General features: G+C 48.1%; 1 protein-coding gene across 1 annotated transcript in view; it reads left to right on the top strand.

Moving 5' to 3' along the window:
• Nucleotides 1–13,286, top strand: part of SCRN1 (secernin 1) — a 58,559-nt gene extending 45,273 nt beyond the window's left edge. The window contains exons 7-8 of the mRNA XM_081243513.1: nucleotides 7,009–7,189; nucleotides 9,277–13,286. Of these exons, the coding sequence (XP_081099639.1) occupies nucleotides 7,009–7,189; nucleotides 9,277–9,435 (340 nt within the window). The 3' untranslated portion in view covers nucleotides 9,436–13,286. The remainder of the gene's footprint in view (nucleotides 1–7,008; nucleotides 7,190–9,276) is intronic.
• The last annotated feature ends 1,578 nt before the right edge of the window (nucleotides 13,287–14,864 follow it).

The following is a 14,864-nucleotide window of genomic DNA, read 5'->3' as shown; positions in this document are numbered from 1 at the left end:
AAATAGTTTCAGAGCAGTGGACTTGCAAAAGATTACGATCAAAGAAGACTATATGGGGGCTTCCCTGGTGGCGCGGTGGTTGGGGGTCTGCCTGCCGGTTCAGGGGACACGGATTTGTGCCCCGGTCTGGAAGGATCCCACATGCCGCAGAGCGGCTGGACCCATGAGCCATGGCCACTGAGCCTGTGGGTCCGGAGCCTGTGCTTCGCAACAGGAGAGGCCATGGCAGTAAGAAGCCCGCGTACCGCAAAAAAAAAAAAAAAAAAAAAAGAAGGCTATTATTTATCTTTCTAATTAATGTTAGAAACCAAAGGACATCATCTGACTATTGGTCTGTCTGCTCCAGAACTTCTTGGCTCTTTGCTCATTGCGTTAATTATAGACCCTTTTCTCGCTATAGCTTGTTCTCACGTTCCCTTTTTTTCTTCCTCCTTCCCTCCCTTCTCTCCTCCCTTCCTCCTAATATGTACCAGGTACTATGTAAGTTTGAGAGTTGGAAGCAGATGCAGAAGTCAGAGTTTGAGAGTGGGTGGGAGATGCAAAAGACCTTTAATTCATTTTATTGAGCAGGCAAATTCCATCATATTAATATTCTATTGAGTCAGCTGGTGCCTTGGTCATCCATATAGTGACACTCATTGGCTTTAGTGCACCGGTTCTGACCTTCGGAGGCTATTTCCTACGTGGAAGCAGTACTTGTTAAAGCTCATCGATATGAAGAATTGGAGAGGGAGAGAGCAGAGAGGTAGCTTCGCATTTTGAGGCAGTGTAGAATTCCGAGTCTCGTGGTGTGCTGGAGCCTGTGGAAGCTGATGATGTCATCTCTTCCCAACCCTGTGTTCAGTGACATCACATCGGTAGCTTGAAATGGGCCCCAGAGGGCGTGTTTACACCGTGGAAATCGGCAGACATCATGAATTAGGGCTTGTTATTTTCGCCACCGAGAGGCCCCCGCATCTGAGAAAACACACAAATACTCAAGATACAGGATGGATAAACCAAGAGGGGGAGAGTATTAAAAATTTTCCATTTTAAATATTAGAAGGTTATTTCCCCACCCATTTCTTTAATTGTATTAGGCCGTGTACTTTAGCCTGGTAAACAGAAAATAGGGAGGAAGTTCTAGGAAAGAGAGGGTGTTTGACCCACTTCAGTGGCAGGGAATGGGGAGATGCAAGGGGCGTGGTGTGTGTGTGTGTTTTCTTCGTCTTCTCCCAGGTACTAGGCTCGAGAGGCTACATTGCATCAGCTGAGACTGTCTTGTCTGGTTAATTCAAATGTTAGTGACAAGTGGAACCTTTTCATTATTGGAGATGATGTTATGGGCTGTAGACACCGTAGTTTACTATGTAAATACAGTGTGGGGCACAGCCTGCACAGACAGACACAGAGCTGAGGGCCTTGTGTAAAATAGCACTCCCTCTGATTTCATAACCAATTCTCGCAACACTGTCTTTTTCCTCTCTCCTACCCCACGGTTTTGACTTTGCAAAACCTCCCAGAGTATCTGGATCCAGCCCTCAGGGTGTCCTATGCTCCAAAAGTACTAGTTCTCTTTCCCTGTAAATGAAAACACCCTTCATGGGTAAGTTCTGCTCTCCACCAGATGTGGCTTTGACTATATGATTAAAGTGACTCACAGTCAAGCTGGGATGACCCATGGATGAACCATTCAGAGGGACACCTGCAGTTGAGAGAAACTGGTTCTTCCAGGCCCTTTTCAGATGGGTTCAAAGTTTAGCAAATTCATCCAAGCAGGAGGCTTTGTGCTGCTATTTTCTGTCCCAGAGGATCTGCCGGGGACTCCAGGGCACAGGAGAAGCCCAGCTTTATCGCTCAGGGAGTTTCTGCATCTTCAGTGTGAACAGAGCCATGTTTGAAGTCAGAAATGTGAGCTGGCCACTGATACTTAAATTCCAAATCCCAAAGCACAAAAATATTTTGCTTTTCTGCAGTAGCATAATGCATATATATATATATTAGAAACCCGCAGAAGGGATATATAAGGGTGAGTGGTAATGGGGGAAAATGACTTTAGATTTAGAAGATCTGAATTTACTTCTCCATCTGGCACGTATTAGGAATGTGCCTGTGGACAAAGCACTTAGCTTCTGTGAGCCTCAGTCATCTCTTCTGTGAAATGGTACAGAAGTTTTTGCCCTGCCTTGTTCACTGCTGCAGGGGTCCCCAGCCAACCCCTGGTCTGCAGCCTGTTAGGAACCGGGCCACACAGCAGGAGGTGAGCGGCAGGCGAGCAAGCGAAGCTTCATCTGTATTTACAGTCACTCCCCATCGCTCGCGTTACCGCCTGAGCCATCACCCCACACTCCACCATCCGTGGAAAAATTGTCTTCCACGAAGCCAGTCCCTGGTGCCAAAAAGGTTGGGGACCGCTGCCCTGCTGTATCCCTAGTACTTAGACTAGTATCTGGATCTCAGCATTACACACATATTGAATGGATGAATGAATGAAATTCCATGAGAATTGAATGAATGCACTTTGAAAATTATGATATATTGTAAAATGTTAGAGACTTTCATGATAATTTTGTTTTCCTTCCAAAGGAAGAAACAAATGAGAGGAAAACAGATTTTTTACACTGGCTTGGTGCATCCATCTCAAGGTTTTAGAAAGAAAAAAGGGACAGAGAAGGCAAAGATGCCTCCAGTGAAGTGCCTTTCTTGCCTGTGGCTCAGAGTGTCAACCAGGACTAAAATCCTGCAGACCCTGAGACCTTGCGAGCCCGTGCTGGCTTCGTGTCATCGGACTGTGTGCCGTGGCCCTTCGGTTTGTCTCAGTGAGAGCTGACGGGTGCAGTGGTGGGGTTCCCTTTCATGTTGCTCATGGCTTTCTTTGTTTAATTGTCCTGCTCGAGGGTCCCCTTAGCGTAGCTCAGCCACCTTGAAACTTCCTCATTAACCAGCTACTGGGCCAAACTTCGCTAGTGGAAGCACTTCCCCTTTTGGGCCTATCGTCCTGTATTTGTGTCACACCACACCGTGGAGGGGCTGGGTGACCAGGGCGAGCTCTGGGTGACCAGGGCGAGCTCTGGGTTAGGGGGCTTCTCTGAAGGTCAGGCTGTGAGGCAGCTCTGAGGGTGGGGCAGAATCAGCTTCTGGAGCTCCCTGAGCTGTGTCCCGCCTGCATCTGAGCCACCCACGGGCTCCTCTGGGGGTTCTCGAAATGGCTGATGAAGTGGGCACCGCCCTGGCTGGGTGGGCCTGGAGGGGTGGTCATGACCCAGAGGGCAGTTCAGCTTTGCCGCTGGTTGGGCGTGCGGCCTCGGCAAGTTGTTTCCTCTTTCTGGGCCATTAATTAGCATACATTTACTCAAGTGGCATTTAAGAAGCTACCATCTGAGGTTCAGTGTGGGAAGATGTCGGAGTATCTTCTCACCTATTTGGACTTTTAATGAGATTTTCTGTAAGGATTGGCAGGAAATAAGAACATTTGGAAACTGCTGAGTTATCCACATTGCCCTTTTCTGGATATGTAGACATAAATTATCAGGACTGAGTTATAGATAATTCCCACATCCTGGTATATTAGTATTATTGCAGTTTCTTATTGGCAGTAATTTTATTTATTCAATCTCAAAAAAACCCTTTAACCACCAGACACATCTATGGTTCATGTTTTTAGCAGCTGAGGATGCTGACTTCCTTATAGACTTTGGAAAAAAGCTCTTGGAGAGGTTTGGCTGCCTTAGAATATTATGGGAACCTCATCATATTACTTATTTATTTTTAAAGTTAAAATGGATAGATGGGAGGGTTAAACATATGGTCCCTCCTGTCTTAGAAATGCTACCAGACACTCTCACTGATGTTAAAATGAGTGTGGAGTGGTTTGAAGTTCCATCACATAGAGGGCTCTGATTTTTACTCTGCCATTAGCCTGTATATTAGGTGCAGACGACCATGATTGTTCTTAGCATGAACTTCTTGAAGACACACATTCACAGGCCACATGACATAGAAAGAGAAATAACACAATAGCTTTAGAAGTTGAAAGGGACCGTAGAGATCGTTTCAGTCCAGTGAGAGACAGAGAGGGAAAGTGACGGGCCCCATAGTTGGTCAAAGGTGACAAGGGGACACACACCCCCATTCTGAGTCCCAGCCCAGTTCCCTGCCCCACTGTCATGAGGCAGGCAGACCTGGATGTTCGCTCAGCAAGACCAGCGCCATCCTTCTCCTTCACAGGGCCAGTGTCGGGATGGTCCTGAGCCTCATGGTAGGAAAAGCACTGAGGTTCCAGAAACTGAATGACAGATTTCCCAATGATAACATCACTCCCACATGGCCTTTTTTTTTTTTTTTTTTGCGGTACGCGGGCCTCTCACTGTTGTGGCCTCTCCCGTTGCGGAGCACAGGCTCCGGACGCGCAGGCTCAGCGGCCATGGCTCACGGGCCCAGCTGCTCCGCCACATGTGGGATCTTCTCGGACTGGGGCACGAACCCGCGTCCCCTGCATCGGCAGGCGGACTCTCAACCACTGCGCCACCAGGGAAGCCCCCACATGGCCTTTTGAGGGGTAGAAAAAAGAGGTGCAGTGTGGGGGATTTTATGGGGTAACATGACACGAGTGAACATCACCTGTGGCCTGAGGCCGGTGTAAAATGGGAGAACCCCTGTCCCAAGGAATCTGCTCAGCAGCCCGGGCTCAGCAGCTCTGCTGGACACTGCAATTTCCCTGGCTCGCCATGGCTAAGCCTGCACCCACCCCGCCTCCAAGCCCAAGAGCAGGGGATCCCCCGGCTCTGACCCTTTCTGCCTAGCACTGGGCCTGGGGAGGAGGTGTGGACTGTGCAGGTTCTGGGGTGCTTGGCAGGAGCCTGGGCCTAGTGTCCCTCAGGGGGTCTCAGCTCAGGCCAAGGAAGCTGCAGGTCATATTGCTGGAAGACGGTGTGTGTTGTGTGCACTGGCTTTTCAGGAAAAGTGCCGTCAGGCCCTGAAGGATAGGACACTTGCCTGCTGTGAGGCTGCTGTGTTGTCAGAGACCAGAGGGGCACAGAGGCAGTTAGTTCTGGATGTCTCTATGCTGGACTCCGCCCTCTTCCACCTCTTTCCCTCCCTCCCTCCCTCCCTCCCTCCTTCCTTCCTTCCCACTCTCCTCTCTCCCTCCCCATCCATTACCATCTGCCAGTGAACCCTCAAACTGCCCTTTTGCAGAGTCAACCAAATGACCAATTGGAGAATTCAACTTCATGTAATCAAAATTCTTTAGACGCTTTAAAATTGTGCATTAATTCCTTTCACTTTCAACAGTCACCCATTCAACATTCAGGAGAAGGGAAGAGGAGTGATGTATTTTCAGGAGGCCGTAGGAAGTGGCAATGTGTGTTCCCTCTGTATAAGGTAGCTCCCCTGCATCTTGGGGAGGGAAGTTCCTTGGGAGGACTCGGCCTTGTGGAATTAGGTCCAGCCCACATGCCTATGCCTTGTGCTTCACGGTAGATGGGCCCAGTCTCCTGCGTTTGCATCACCTGCAGAAAACAGCACTTATCCTTAACCTGTACCACCCACTTTGCCAGCTTTGGGAGCAACTGCTTTCAAGATTCAAATTAAATTAGGATGAGCCCAATCTTTCATGCTGTGATCAGGGTCTTTCTTCTTCACCCGAGCCCTTTTCCCTTGACAACCTCAGGGAACAAACCCAGGAGGTCACTGCTAGTTACTGTGGTCTCTGGTCATGCTCCTCAGACTTGGATGTCATCAATCCCCTGGGGACCTTAACAAGCAGGTTCTATTCAGCAGGACTGGGGCGGGGGGTGGGGATGGGGCGTGAGGGTGATGCTGACGCTCAAGTCCAAGGACACAGTTTGGGTACAAAGGTCATGGGTTTCCAGTTCTTTGCAGATTGTGGCATAGTGAAAAGGTTTGTGTGGCACACCGGCAAGGCTGCTCGGGCCGCCTCAAGTCCAGGCATCTCGGGGCTAAGGGAATCAACCTCCCAGCTCACCTCTCACCCACTGGAGGCACCAGTTAAGAGGAAATAACCCAAACCTGAGCCGTACACACGGGGTGTGGGTGTGTGTCTCATTCTCTCCAATTGTTATTGCAGGTGCCCGCGTGGTGTGATTGAAAACAGGCCACCCTCGGGGCCCAGAGGTGCCTGTGCTCTGCCAGGAGGACTGCTTTGATCCAGCCGTGTTCTTTCTGGGTACAGAGCAGGGAGAGTGAGGCTCTCCCCCTAGTGTTACTGTCAGCTGTGGTCACCACAGACCCCGCTGGCCTGGGATCCCAAGATGCAGTTTCTTAGACACATGGCTGTTTTGGGGTGTGTGCGCGTCTAGGGGGATGTGTTGAAACATCCCCAGGTATTCACAGGTGCGCGCGCGCGCACACACACACACACACACACACACACACACAGCCGTGTCCCCTGAGACATCCCTCGTGGCAAAAGAGCTGAATCAGAGTTCTTGCGTTAGCCACCTACTATCCCCTCAGCCTCACTCTCACACAACCAGACTTCTGTCCTCTGTGGTGTGCCCTCTCTGGGGCCCCGGGATGCTTTCTTTGTCATCTGTCTTAATCTGTCCCACCTTGAGTCTGTCAGAGATATTCCAAACATTTTCAAATAAGGTAGAACCTAAAAAAAAATGGTTGAGGTCTCAGACACTGCCTTTCCAGGAGGCCCCTTTCCACAGAGCACGGTGGAGAAAGACCAGCTCAAATCGGTGGCCCATTGCACCCTTTCCTCAAAACACTGTGTCTCTTTGCCTTCTTTCATGTGACTGAAAGGGGCTCTTAAATGGCCTTCCTAGAACAGAGCCAGTCTGTTTTGATGTCTCCTCGCTGCAAATAGAAGAATTTGCAGCTTATAAACGGCAGTTAGTTCTACTAAAATAGTTACTAAGATATGCAGTTGGGTACCTCCCGGCAGGCACCCGCCTGCCACCGTGAGCTGGCCCCGGAGATGTTTGCTGAAGGAAAGGGCAGCCTCTGGTGTCCTCGAGCCCCAGGCTCGGTTTGGCTGAAGTACCTCTCCTTTCTCTCCAGGTCCATATTCAAGCCTTTCATCTTTGTCGACGATGTAAAACTCGTCCCCAAAGCACAGTCTCCCTGTTTCGGAGACGATGACCCTGCCAGAAAGGAGCCTCGGTTCCAGGAGAAGCCAGACCGCCGCCACGAGCTGTACAAGGCCCATGAGTGGGCCCGGGCGGTCCTGGAGAGTGACGAGGTGAGCCTGGCTGTGAGCCCCGGGCGCGGGCGGGGTCCCTAGAAAGGAGGCAGGACAGCGGTGAACAAGCTCGTCCTCTTCCTCCTCTCCAGCAAGTCTGCTTCCAGAAACCCAGGCTCCCAGGGCCCCTGCTAGAATGCTGGTGGTAGTTGTTCCTCCCAGCCTCTTGAAACCCAGTGAAACCAAGCCTCTGCTTTTGATGTTATTCTAGAACTCAGTGGGCTAAGAATCTCTCTCTTACTTACTGTTCACCTGCAGATAACAGAAACGTGCAGTACTAGTCAGGAGAACTGCTTTTCTGTTGTCGAAAATTCTTTGTATACTTTTAGGGGTAAAAATGTGTACGTAAGGGCAGCACTTTAAAGATGCAATCATGTTGTTTTTTAACAAAGTTCTGGAGACGGTTGGTGGTGATGGTTGCACAGCAATGTGAATGTCTTTATGCCACTGAACTGTACACTTAAAAATGGTTAAAATGGTAAATTTTGTTATGTATATTTTTTCATACAAAAAAGTTTTTTAAAAGTCTCTCGTTTTAAAATAGTTATTCTTCAAAGTGCAGCCCTCCCTCCTCCACCCAAAGTTCTGATGAATAAAGTTACAAGACATCAATTCAAATAAGACAAACACTCAATATGTGCCCAGAGCAACCCTTAGTGGTGGACTTTCATATAAAATCCTCTATGTTGCTGAAGGGAGAAGGAAGGAACATGGTTGTTAGACGTTCATCTGCTTCCCAAGCATTTATTCAACAACTTGTAAGGGTCCAATTTGTCCTGAAGAAAGTGACATCTTATAGGTAAATTGGTGCGTGCATTTTGCGTGGACTGGGTGAGCTTATTTTCTCACATCCAGCATGGTGGACTCTCTAAAAAGGATAGCAAGAAAGGAGAGCAGTAAATCCAAGTGAATTCAGAAAGTATCTCTGAGAAGGGTAGTCTCACTATTTATAGAACTCTTCTGTGCCCCAGAAATGACCATTCTGACGTGTAAAAGTCGTAGTTATTGGACATCGGCCCTCCCTGCCAGACATTCCCCTGGAACCAGGAATGCTCCCGCTGCATTACACAGAGTTCTGTCCAGGGCTGTCCTCCCTGCCTGCTGACAGTGCATGTTTTCTAGATGGATCACAGTAAGCCGAAGCAGGGGAAAATGTCACTCCCTGGTGCACAGTTTTGTGGATATTTGGCAAACGAAGGCAGGGGTAGAAAGGGCCGTGTGTTCTGAAGTATCCTACACAAAATTTCAAGAGATGAGACTGATGAGGCTGGGTGGACTTTGAAATTTGGCAATGACCCTTGGTTTGAGTTAAGGCAGCACTAGGAAGTGGTTGATGGGTAGTGACAGCGGCTTCTCTGTTCAGGGACTAATTGGGCAAATAAAAGCTTATTGTCATCCACTGTATGTAAATGAGTGACTGCCACTTGGAAGAAGAGATGCCACCCCCTCAGAAAAAAAGTAAGTTGGGGATAGACAGGCCATGTGATTATTCATTGATCCATTTATTCTTTCAAGAGACATTGGGAGTGCCTCCTCTGTCCCAGGCAGGAGGATAGAGATAAGCCTGGGTCTCCCTCCCTGGGAGATCGTGGTCTAATGGGGGACACAGGTAAGTAGACAGACCATCGCAAGACAGAAAGAGAACAACCCTGGCAGAAGGAAAGGGATTGGATGGGGGGAGCCTAGAGGAAAGGCGTTCACGGAAGCCTGAAGGTGGGCGCAAGCTGATTGAGTGTTGAGGCGAGCAGGGTTGCCTGTGCTGTGGGGAGAAAGAGTATCATGGGCTGGAGGAATGCAGCTAATTTGGTCTGGCTGAAGAGCAAGGTGATGCGGGAGGCGTGGCAAAGGCGAGGCACGAGCCTCGGTATGTTACAAAGGGCCTTTCCTTTCCCAACTTCACTCAGGAGTCTGGATTTTTATCCTGAAGGCAAGAACTCCAAGCAGAGCAGTGACATCACCACACCTGCATCTTAGAACCATCCCCGTGGCAGTCCCGCGGGGAGCAGATTGAATGGGGTGGGGGGCAGGCCCTCCAGGGGGCTTTCAGTGTCCATTGCAATGACCCCCGCTGTTTTTGTCCTTCTCAGGAGCAAGGTCAAAAGCTGAGGAAGACGATGCTGGAACTAGAGAAGCAAGGCCTGGAAGCCATGGAGGAAATCCTGACCAGCAGTGACCCCCTGGACCCCACCGAAGTGGGAGATCTCTTCTATGACTGTGTTGACACGGAGATTAAGTTCTTTAAGTGAAGTAAGCATTCCCTTTCCCCTTCTTATTTAAAATTTCCCACCTTACTAAATTACCAGCAAAACAAACCGCTCTCCTGTCCGAGTAAAATGAGAAAGTTCAGATGTGTTAACGTCACACTGTTCCCTAGTGTTCTGGCTCGGATCTCACAACGCCCCCTTCTTCTGCAACATAGATCCCCTCCTTCTGCAGTGTAACATGTATCCCATTTGCCTGTTGTGCGATTGTATGACTGATTGTGGATTTTAAGCTGCTCTTATTGTGTTTCAGTGACAATGGACACATTAGCCTTTTCATGGGAGGACTAGAGTCCATCAAGCCTTGAAAGACAGGCTCCACTGCGCCGAGTTTGAGGGGAAGGCAAAATCTTTTGAAGTCTTACTCTTTCTCTCAGTAGTGGTTTCTTTCTGGTTAACAAAAGGCATTTCTTTGGCCCAGGGCTCTTGTGTGTGTGCTTGAGGGAGGCTTCCTGGCCTGGCCTCCCTTCTGCTGAGCGCAGGCCTGTAATGCAGAATGTCTCCAGCTGTGTCTTCTGAGAGACAAAACAAGTGGGAAGGAATAAAGGGGGCTCCTCTGCAGGCCCAGCTCCATCCCAATGATTCCTGTGATCTGAAAGAACCTGTGCACCGCCTCGTGTGCGGTGGACCCGCAGACAGCTTCCACGTGCCGTGCGAGCTGGAAGCTGCCCACTGTAGAGATTCAGAGGCAGCTGTGCGTGACGACGCTGGATCGCGGCGCGGCTCTCCCATGAGGCACGGGGCTCTCCCTGCACGGCCGCTCACCCGCCGCACGGATGTGCATATGTCTAGAAATGATTCTGGGCCTGGTTACCGCCGTCTAGTTTAGGATTAATTAAATGGCCCTGTGGCAGAAGTTCCACCCCATGAAGCTGCAAATTTCTCAGCTAATGAGGGAAAGAAAAGGAGAAACTCTTGGCTGTTTAGATTCCAGTTGAAGTAGCTGGAATCTGAGCAGCCATTCCATTATCTCAGCAGAGACTTTAATTAAACTGATTTGTTTCCCATGTTGTGGGCGCATGAAGGATTTGACTTACCAGCAGAGCCCAGGAAAGCATGTGAGGAAGACCAGATGGGCCCAGCATGGGGAAGACAGAGGGCAGGAAGGGGACAGATGGATGGAGAAGCATTCGGCTCCACGGTGAGTCCTACCCAGCCTGTTATATCCCCCAAAGCTGTGGAGGAAGCACCTGGCTTTCCCTAGTCCTCCCTTTATTCCTCTCGCCCTGCATGGCCCCTTAGCTGCCTTCAGACCGGTAGCTGAAGTGGGCAGGTGCTGGTGGGGGCCGGGGGGCTTACTTCCAGCCACTGAAACTCTCCACCACTCTTAACATGGAAGGGGGCAGAGATGCTGAGGAGAAATGTGTGTGTTAATATAGCACTGGGAGAGAGGACAGCGGCTTCATTATGCAGCCTCACCTGTCCCATGTGGGCCTAATCACCTTCATCACTGACAGGCCTTTCCAAATGGAAATACTGTGAGTGTCAGTAATCTTGGAAGTGACTTCAAGTTAGTGACTCCTTGTCAGCTGCAGTGTATCATATGCCGTGAGAGCTGGAAGGGACTTGGGCCCCCATACACAGACGTGGACACTGAGGGTCACAGGTTTTACTGGAACAAATCCTTTTTTCTACCAACTCCCCTGTAAGGGTGTAAGCATAAGAGCACCGTGAGCTTTCTGCCCAGCAGTTTTGCAAATTCTGTGTGTAAAATCACTAACTACAAGTGGTGAGAGGTGGGAGGAATATTTGTGCTGACAAAGTTAACAGCAGCTGTTCACGGTGACTTGTGGTTGCTGAGTTTTGTTGGGGTTTGGCCTGGGCTCTCACTGTGGGTGAACTTAGGGTGTCCTCTTAGGCGGCGCAGCCACTCTGAGAGCGTGCCTACAGCTGCTGAGTGGGGAAGGGTGAGGCTTGGGGATGACATATGTACCTCATCCCCTCCCAAGCCCACCTGCTGAGTGGTTATTTAAAACAAGATAGTGCAGAAAGCCACTCTAAAATTTCACCACGTGGAATCCTCTCCCCCTATTATGGAAATATTTCATCAGACCTGGTATGTCTGAGATGCCCAGGGTGATTAGGGGTTTGACCAAAAGAAGTCTAGTGAGAATAAATTACAGAGAGGCCTGCTTTCATTATTATAGGCCAAGCAAAGGTCACAGATAACCCAGCCAGACTTATGCTATTACCCAGCCATTGTGCAGTGGGAAACATAATGGCCACTTCTGTTAGGGACATTGACCTTATTCCAGCAACCCAAAGAAAGGCCAACTCCGAGAGATGTCTTGGCTGACGCTATACATCACAATTGTGATGCCACTGTCTTACCACTAGAGGGTGTGGCAGTCCTTTCGTGGCAGAAGTTAAAAGGGGCTGGGATGCTTCCATCAGGCTGTACAGAGATGTTCCATGTACAGTTAAAACCTGAGTAATAGCGGTGGACAGATTCCTTGTGCATTGGGATGCGAGGGGAAAGACAGGAAGAGAGCAAAGAGCCTGCTGATGTGGCTATACTCACTTCTAGTGACATATTAACAGCCTGAAACATGTAGTTGGATTTTGAGTACGCCATTGCTGGGGGGATGTTTGTTTTTAAATGCTCCTAACAGACTCTGCTTTTGAAAAATGCTTATCATTACGTGGACAATTTCTTGACCAGGGATTGCTTTTCTAAAGGCAGTATGGGGAAAATGAATATTCAAGATGAACTATGAAAATAATGTTTAAAGGTTGGCGTGTAAATAGCTTCCTAAAATACCATTTGTGTATCCATTAAGACCTGGGGGAGGGGGAGGGGGCGTGTATGCCTTGTGCAGAAAGAAGACATGGCCGTGAAGGACAGACTCTCTCCCCTATCCCCGCGCCCCATAATCAAACATAAGCTAGTTAGTCTTGGCTAGTAGCTGGGATTTACCACTCATACTCTGAGGAGGGGCACAAGCTCCAATAAAAGTAAATTAGCAAAGCAGAAGTAGTACTCTTTCATCCTTGGAGGTGGTTTGGAGTTTTAGGTAGAATAAGGATATACTTGAAATTATGGTAATTCTTTAGTGCCCAATAACATAAGACAGTGTTACTGTTAGAAAGTCTTTCTTATAAGCTGTCTAATAGAGAAGGTGTATGCCTATTAGATATTAGCAGTGAAGTTCCTTCACTACTGGGTGGATTATTAGGTATAAAAAATAATTATCAACCAGGCAAACTACTTTGCTTCCTGATGTCATCCCACATGGGTCCAGGTGTTACACAGCTCTGTGCAGCCCAGCAGGAAAGCCAGGTGGGACCAGTGTGTCTGTTATGAATGCACTAACTGCATTCTTGACTGAGGAGCAGTCAAGTCATTCCTGGGGAAGGTCTTCAGCTGAGCTCTCAGCTTTTGGGAGGAAGGAGGGAGGGGAACCCCCTGAGCTGGCCTTTCTCGAGTGGAGGGGGAGGGGCGGCAGGTCATGTGCACCAGCTGACCCAGCAGTGCCTGTGCTTCCCTGTAGCCCTGGCATTTCATTCCATAGGGTCCTAGGTCCCAACTTCCCCTCCTACGGTTTGTGTCAAATGTGCTTTATCTGATTGAATCCAAACATCCCGAGATGTCACATGCCGATTTCTTGTGGGGATGAATATGTACATGTTTGCAGTCATGTTGTGAGAAGTCAGATGTGTGAGCTGGAAAATGCTAGGGGCAGGGAATAATAAAAAGGAAAACCTTTCTGCTTCCTGCAGTGGGAACTGACCGTGTAGTCTTAATAGCCTTTTGTACACATATCTACAAACCAGATAACTTCCCCAACCAGTGCTTGCCTTTGGAATTGTCTCTAAATACATCAAGCATACAATAAAAAAAAATACTGAAATTAATGTCTCTTGGCCTCTTCTATCTTGTGTTTCATTAATAGACGTGGGCATTGGCCACAACATAGAAAATATATGAAGGGGGATATACTTTATGACTGGAATCTTCGGAAAACCCAACCATTCAGCGTTTTCTCCATTTATCCATTCTGTGGATAAATTCACTCTTTAAAAATAAACACAAAACCATGATATACCACCTCACACCCATCCAGATGGTTACTATTAAAAAAAAAACAGAAAATAAGTGTTGGTGAGGATATGGAGAATTTGTAACCCTTGTGCACTGTCGATGGGAATATAAAATGGTGCAGCTGATATGGAAAACAGTATGGAGGTTCCTCAAAGAATTAAAAATAGAATTAGCATATAAGCCAGCAATTTTGAGTATATACCCCAAAGAACTGAAGGCAGAGTCTCAGATATTTTTACACCCGTGTTCATACCAGCATTATTTACAATAAGCAAAAGGTGGAAGCAAGCCAAGTCTCCGTCAATGAACGAATGGATAAACAAAATGTAGTATATCCAAGCAACGGAATATTCAGCCTTAAAAAGGAAGGAAATTCTGACACATGCTACAACATAAATGAACCTTGAGGACATTATAAGTGAAATAAGCCACTCTCAAAAAGTCAAATATTATTTGATTCCACTTTTATGGGGTACCCAGAGTAGTCAGTCTCATAGAGGCAGAAAGTAGAATGGTGGTTGCCAGGGGCTAGGGGGGAAGGGGAATGGGGAGTTACTGTTTAAGGGGTACAGAGTTTAAGTTTTGCAAGATGATAAAAGAGTTCTGGAGACTGGTCACACAGCACTGTGAACGTACTTAACACGACTGATCTGTACCCTTAAAAATGGTAAATTTTATGTTTATGTGTATTTTACCAAATTTTAAAAAATCATCAGAATGGCTGGTGCCATCTATGCTGAGCACCTTTATTTTAAAGCCATAGAAGCTCCACTAGAGGAAAGGGTGCCACTTAAGAAAAAAGCCAGCTCTTCCCACTCTTGTGACCTAGAAATGCCAGACTGCTTCCATGATTTTGTCTCCACGTGACAGGCAAAATGCAACTGAATGTCTTGTTCATGAAAATAGGACTTAGTTACCAGCAACGTGACCTGTGTCAAGGTCAGAGTAGATGATGGCCCCATTTACATGACAAGGAACTGCTGACTCTTTAAACTTTATTCTCAGCTCTTTTTTCACAAACTGTAAACTCCTGCAAAGCTCCAAGGTAACACAGCATGTATCTGTTTGCTAGGGCTGCCATAACAAAGGACCACAAACTGGGTTGATTAAACAACAGGGATTTATTATCTCACAGTTCTGGAGGCTAGAAGTCCAAGATCAAGGTGTTGGCAGGGTTGGTTCCTCCTGAGGGCTGTGAGGGAGATTCTGTCCCATGCCTCTCACCTAGCTTCTGATGGTTTGCTGGCAATCGTCAGCATTTCCTGGCTTGCAGAAGCATCACCCTAATCTCTCTTTTCGTCTTCATATAGCATCTCCCTGTGTATGTGTCTGTGTCTAAACTTCCCCTTTTTATAAGGACACCAGTCATATA

The sequence above is a fragment of the Mesoplodon bidens genome (assembly GCF_964165515.1).
Source record: "Mesoplodon bidens genome assembly, chromosome: 9".
Taxonomy (NCBI): domain Eukaryota; kingdom Metazoa; phylum Chordata; class Mammalia; order Artiodactyla; family Ziphiidae; genus Mesoplodon; species Mesoplodon bidens.
The sequence above is the reverse complement of the archived record's forward strand: the minus strand, read 5'-3'. Positions and strand labels throughout refer to the sequence as shown.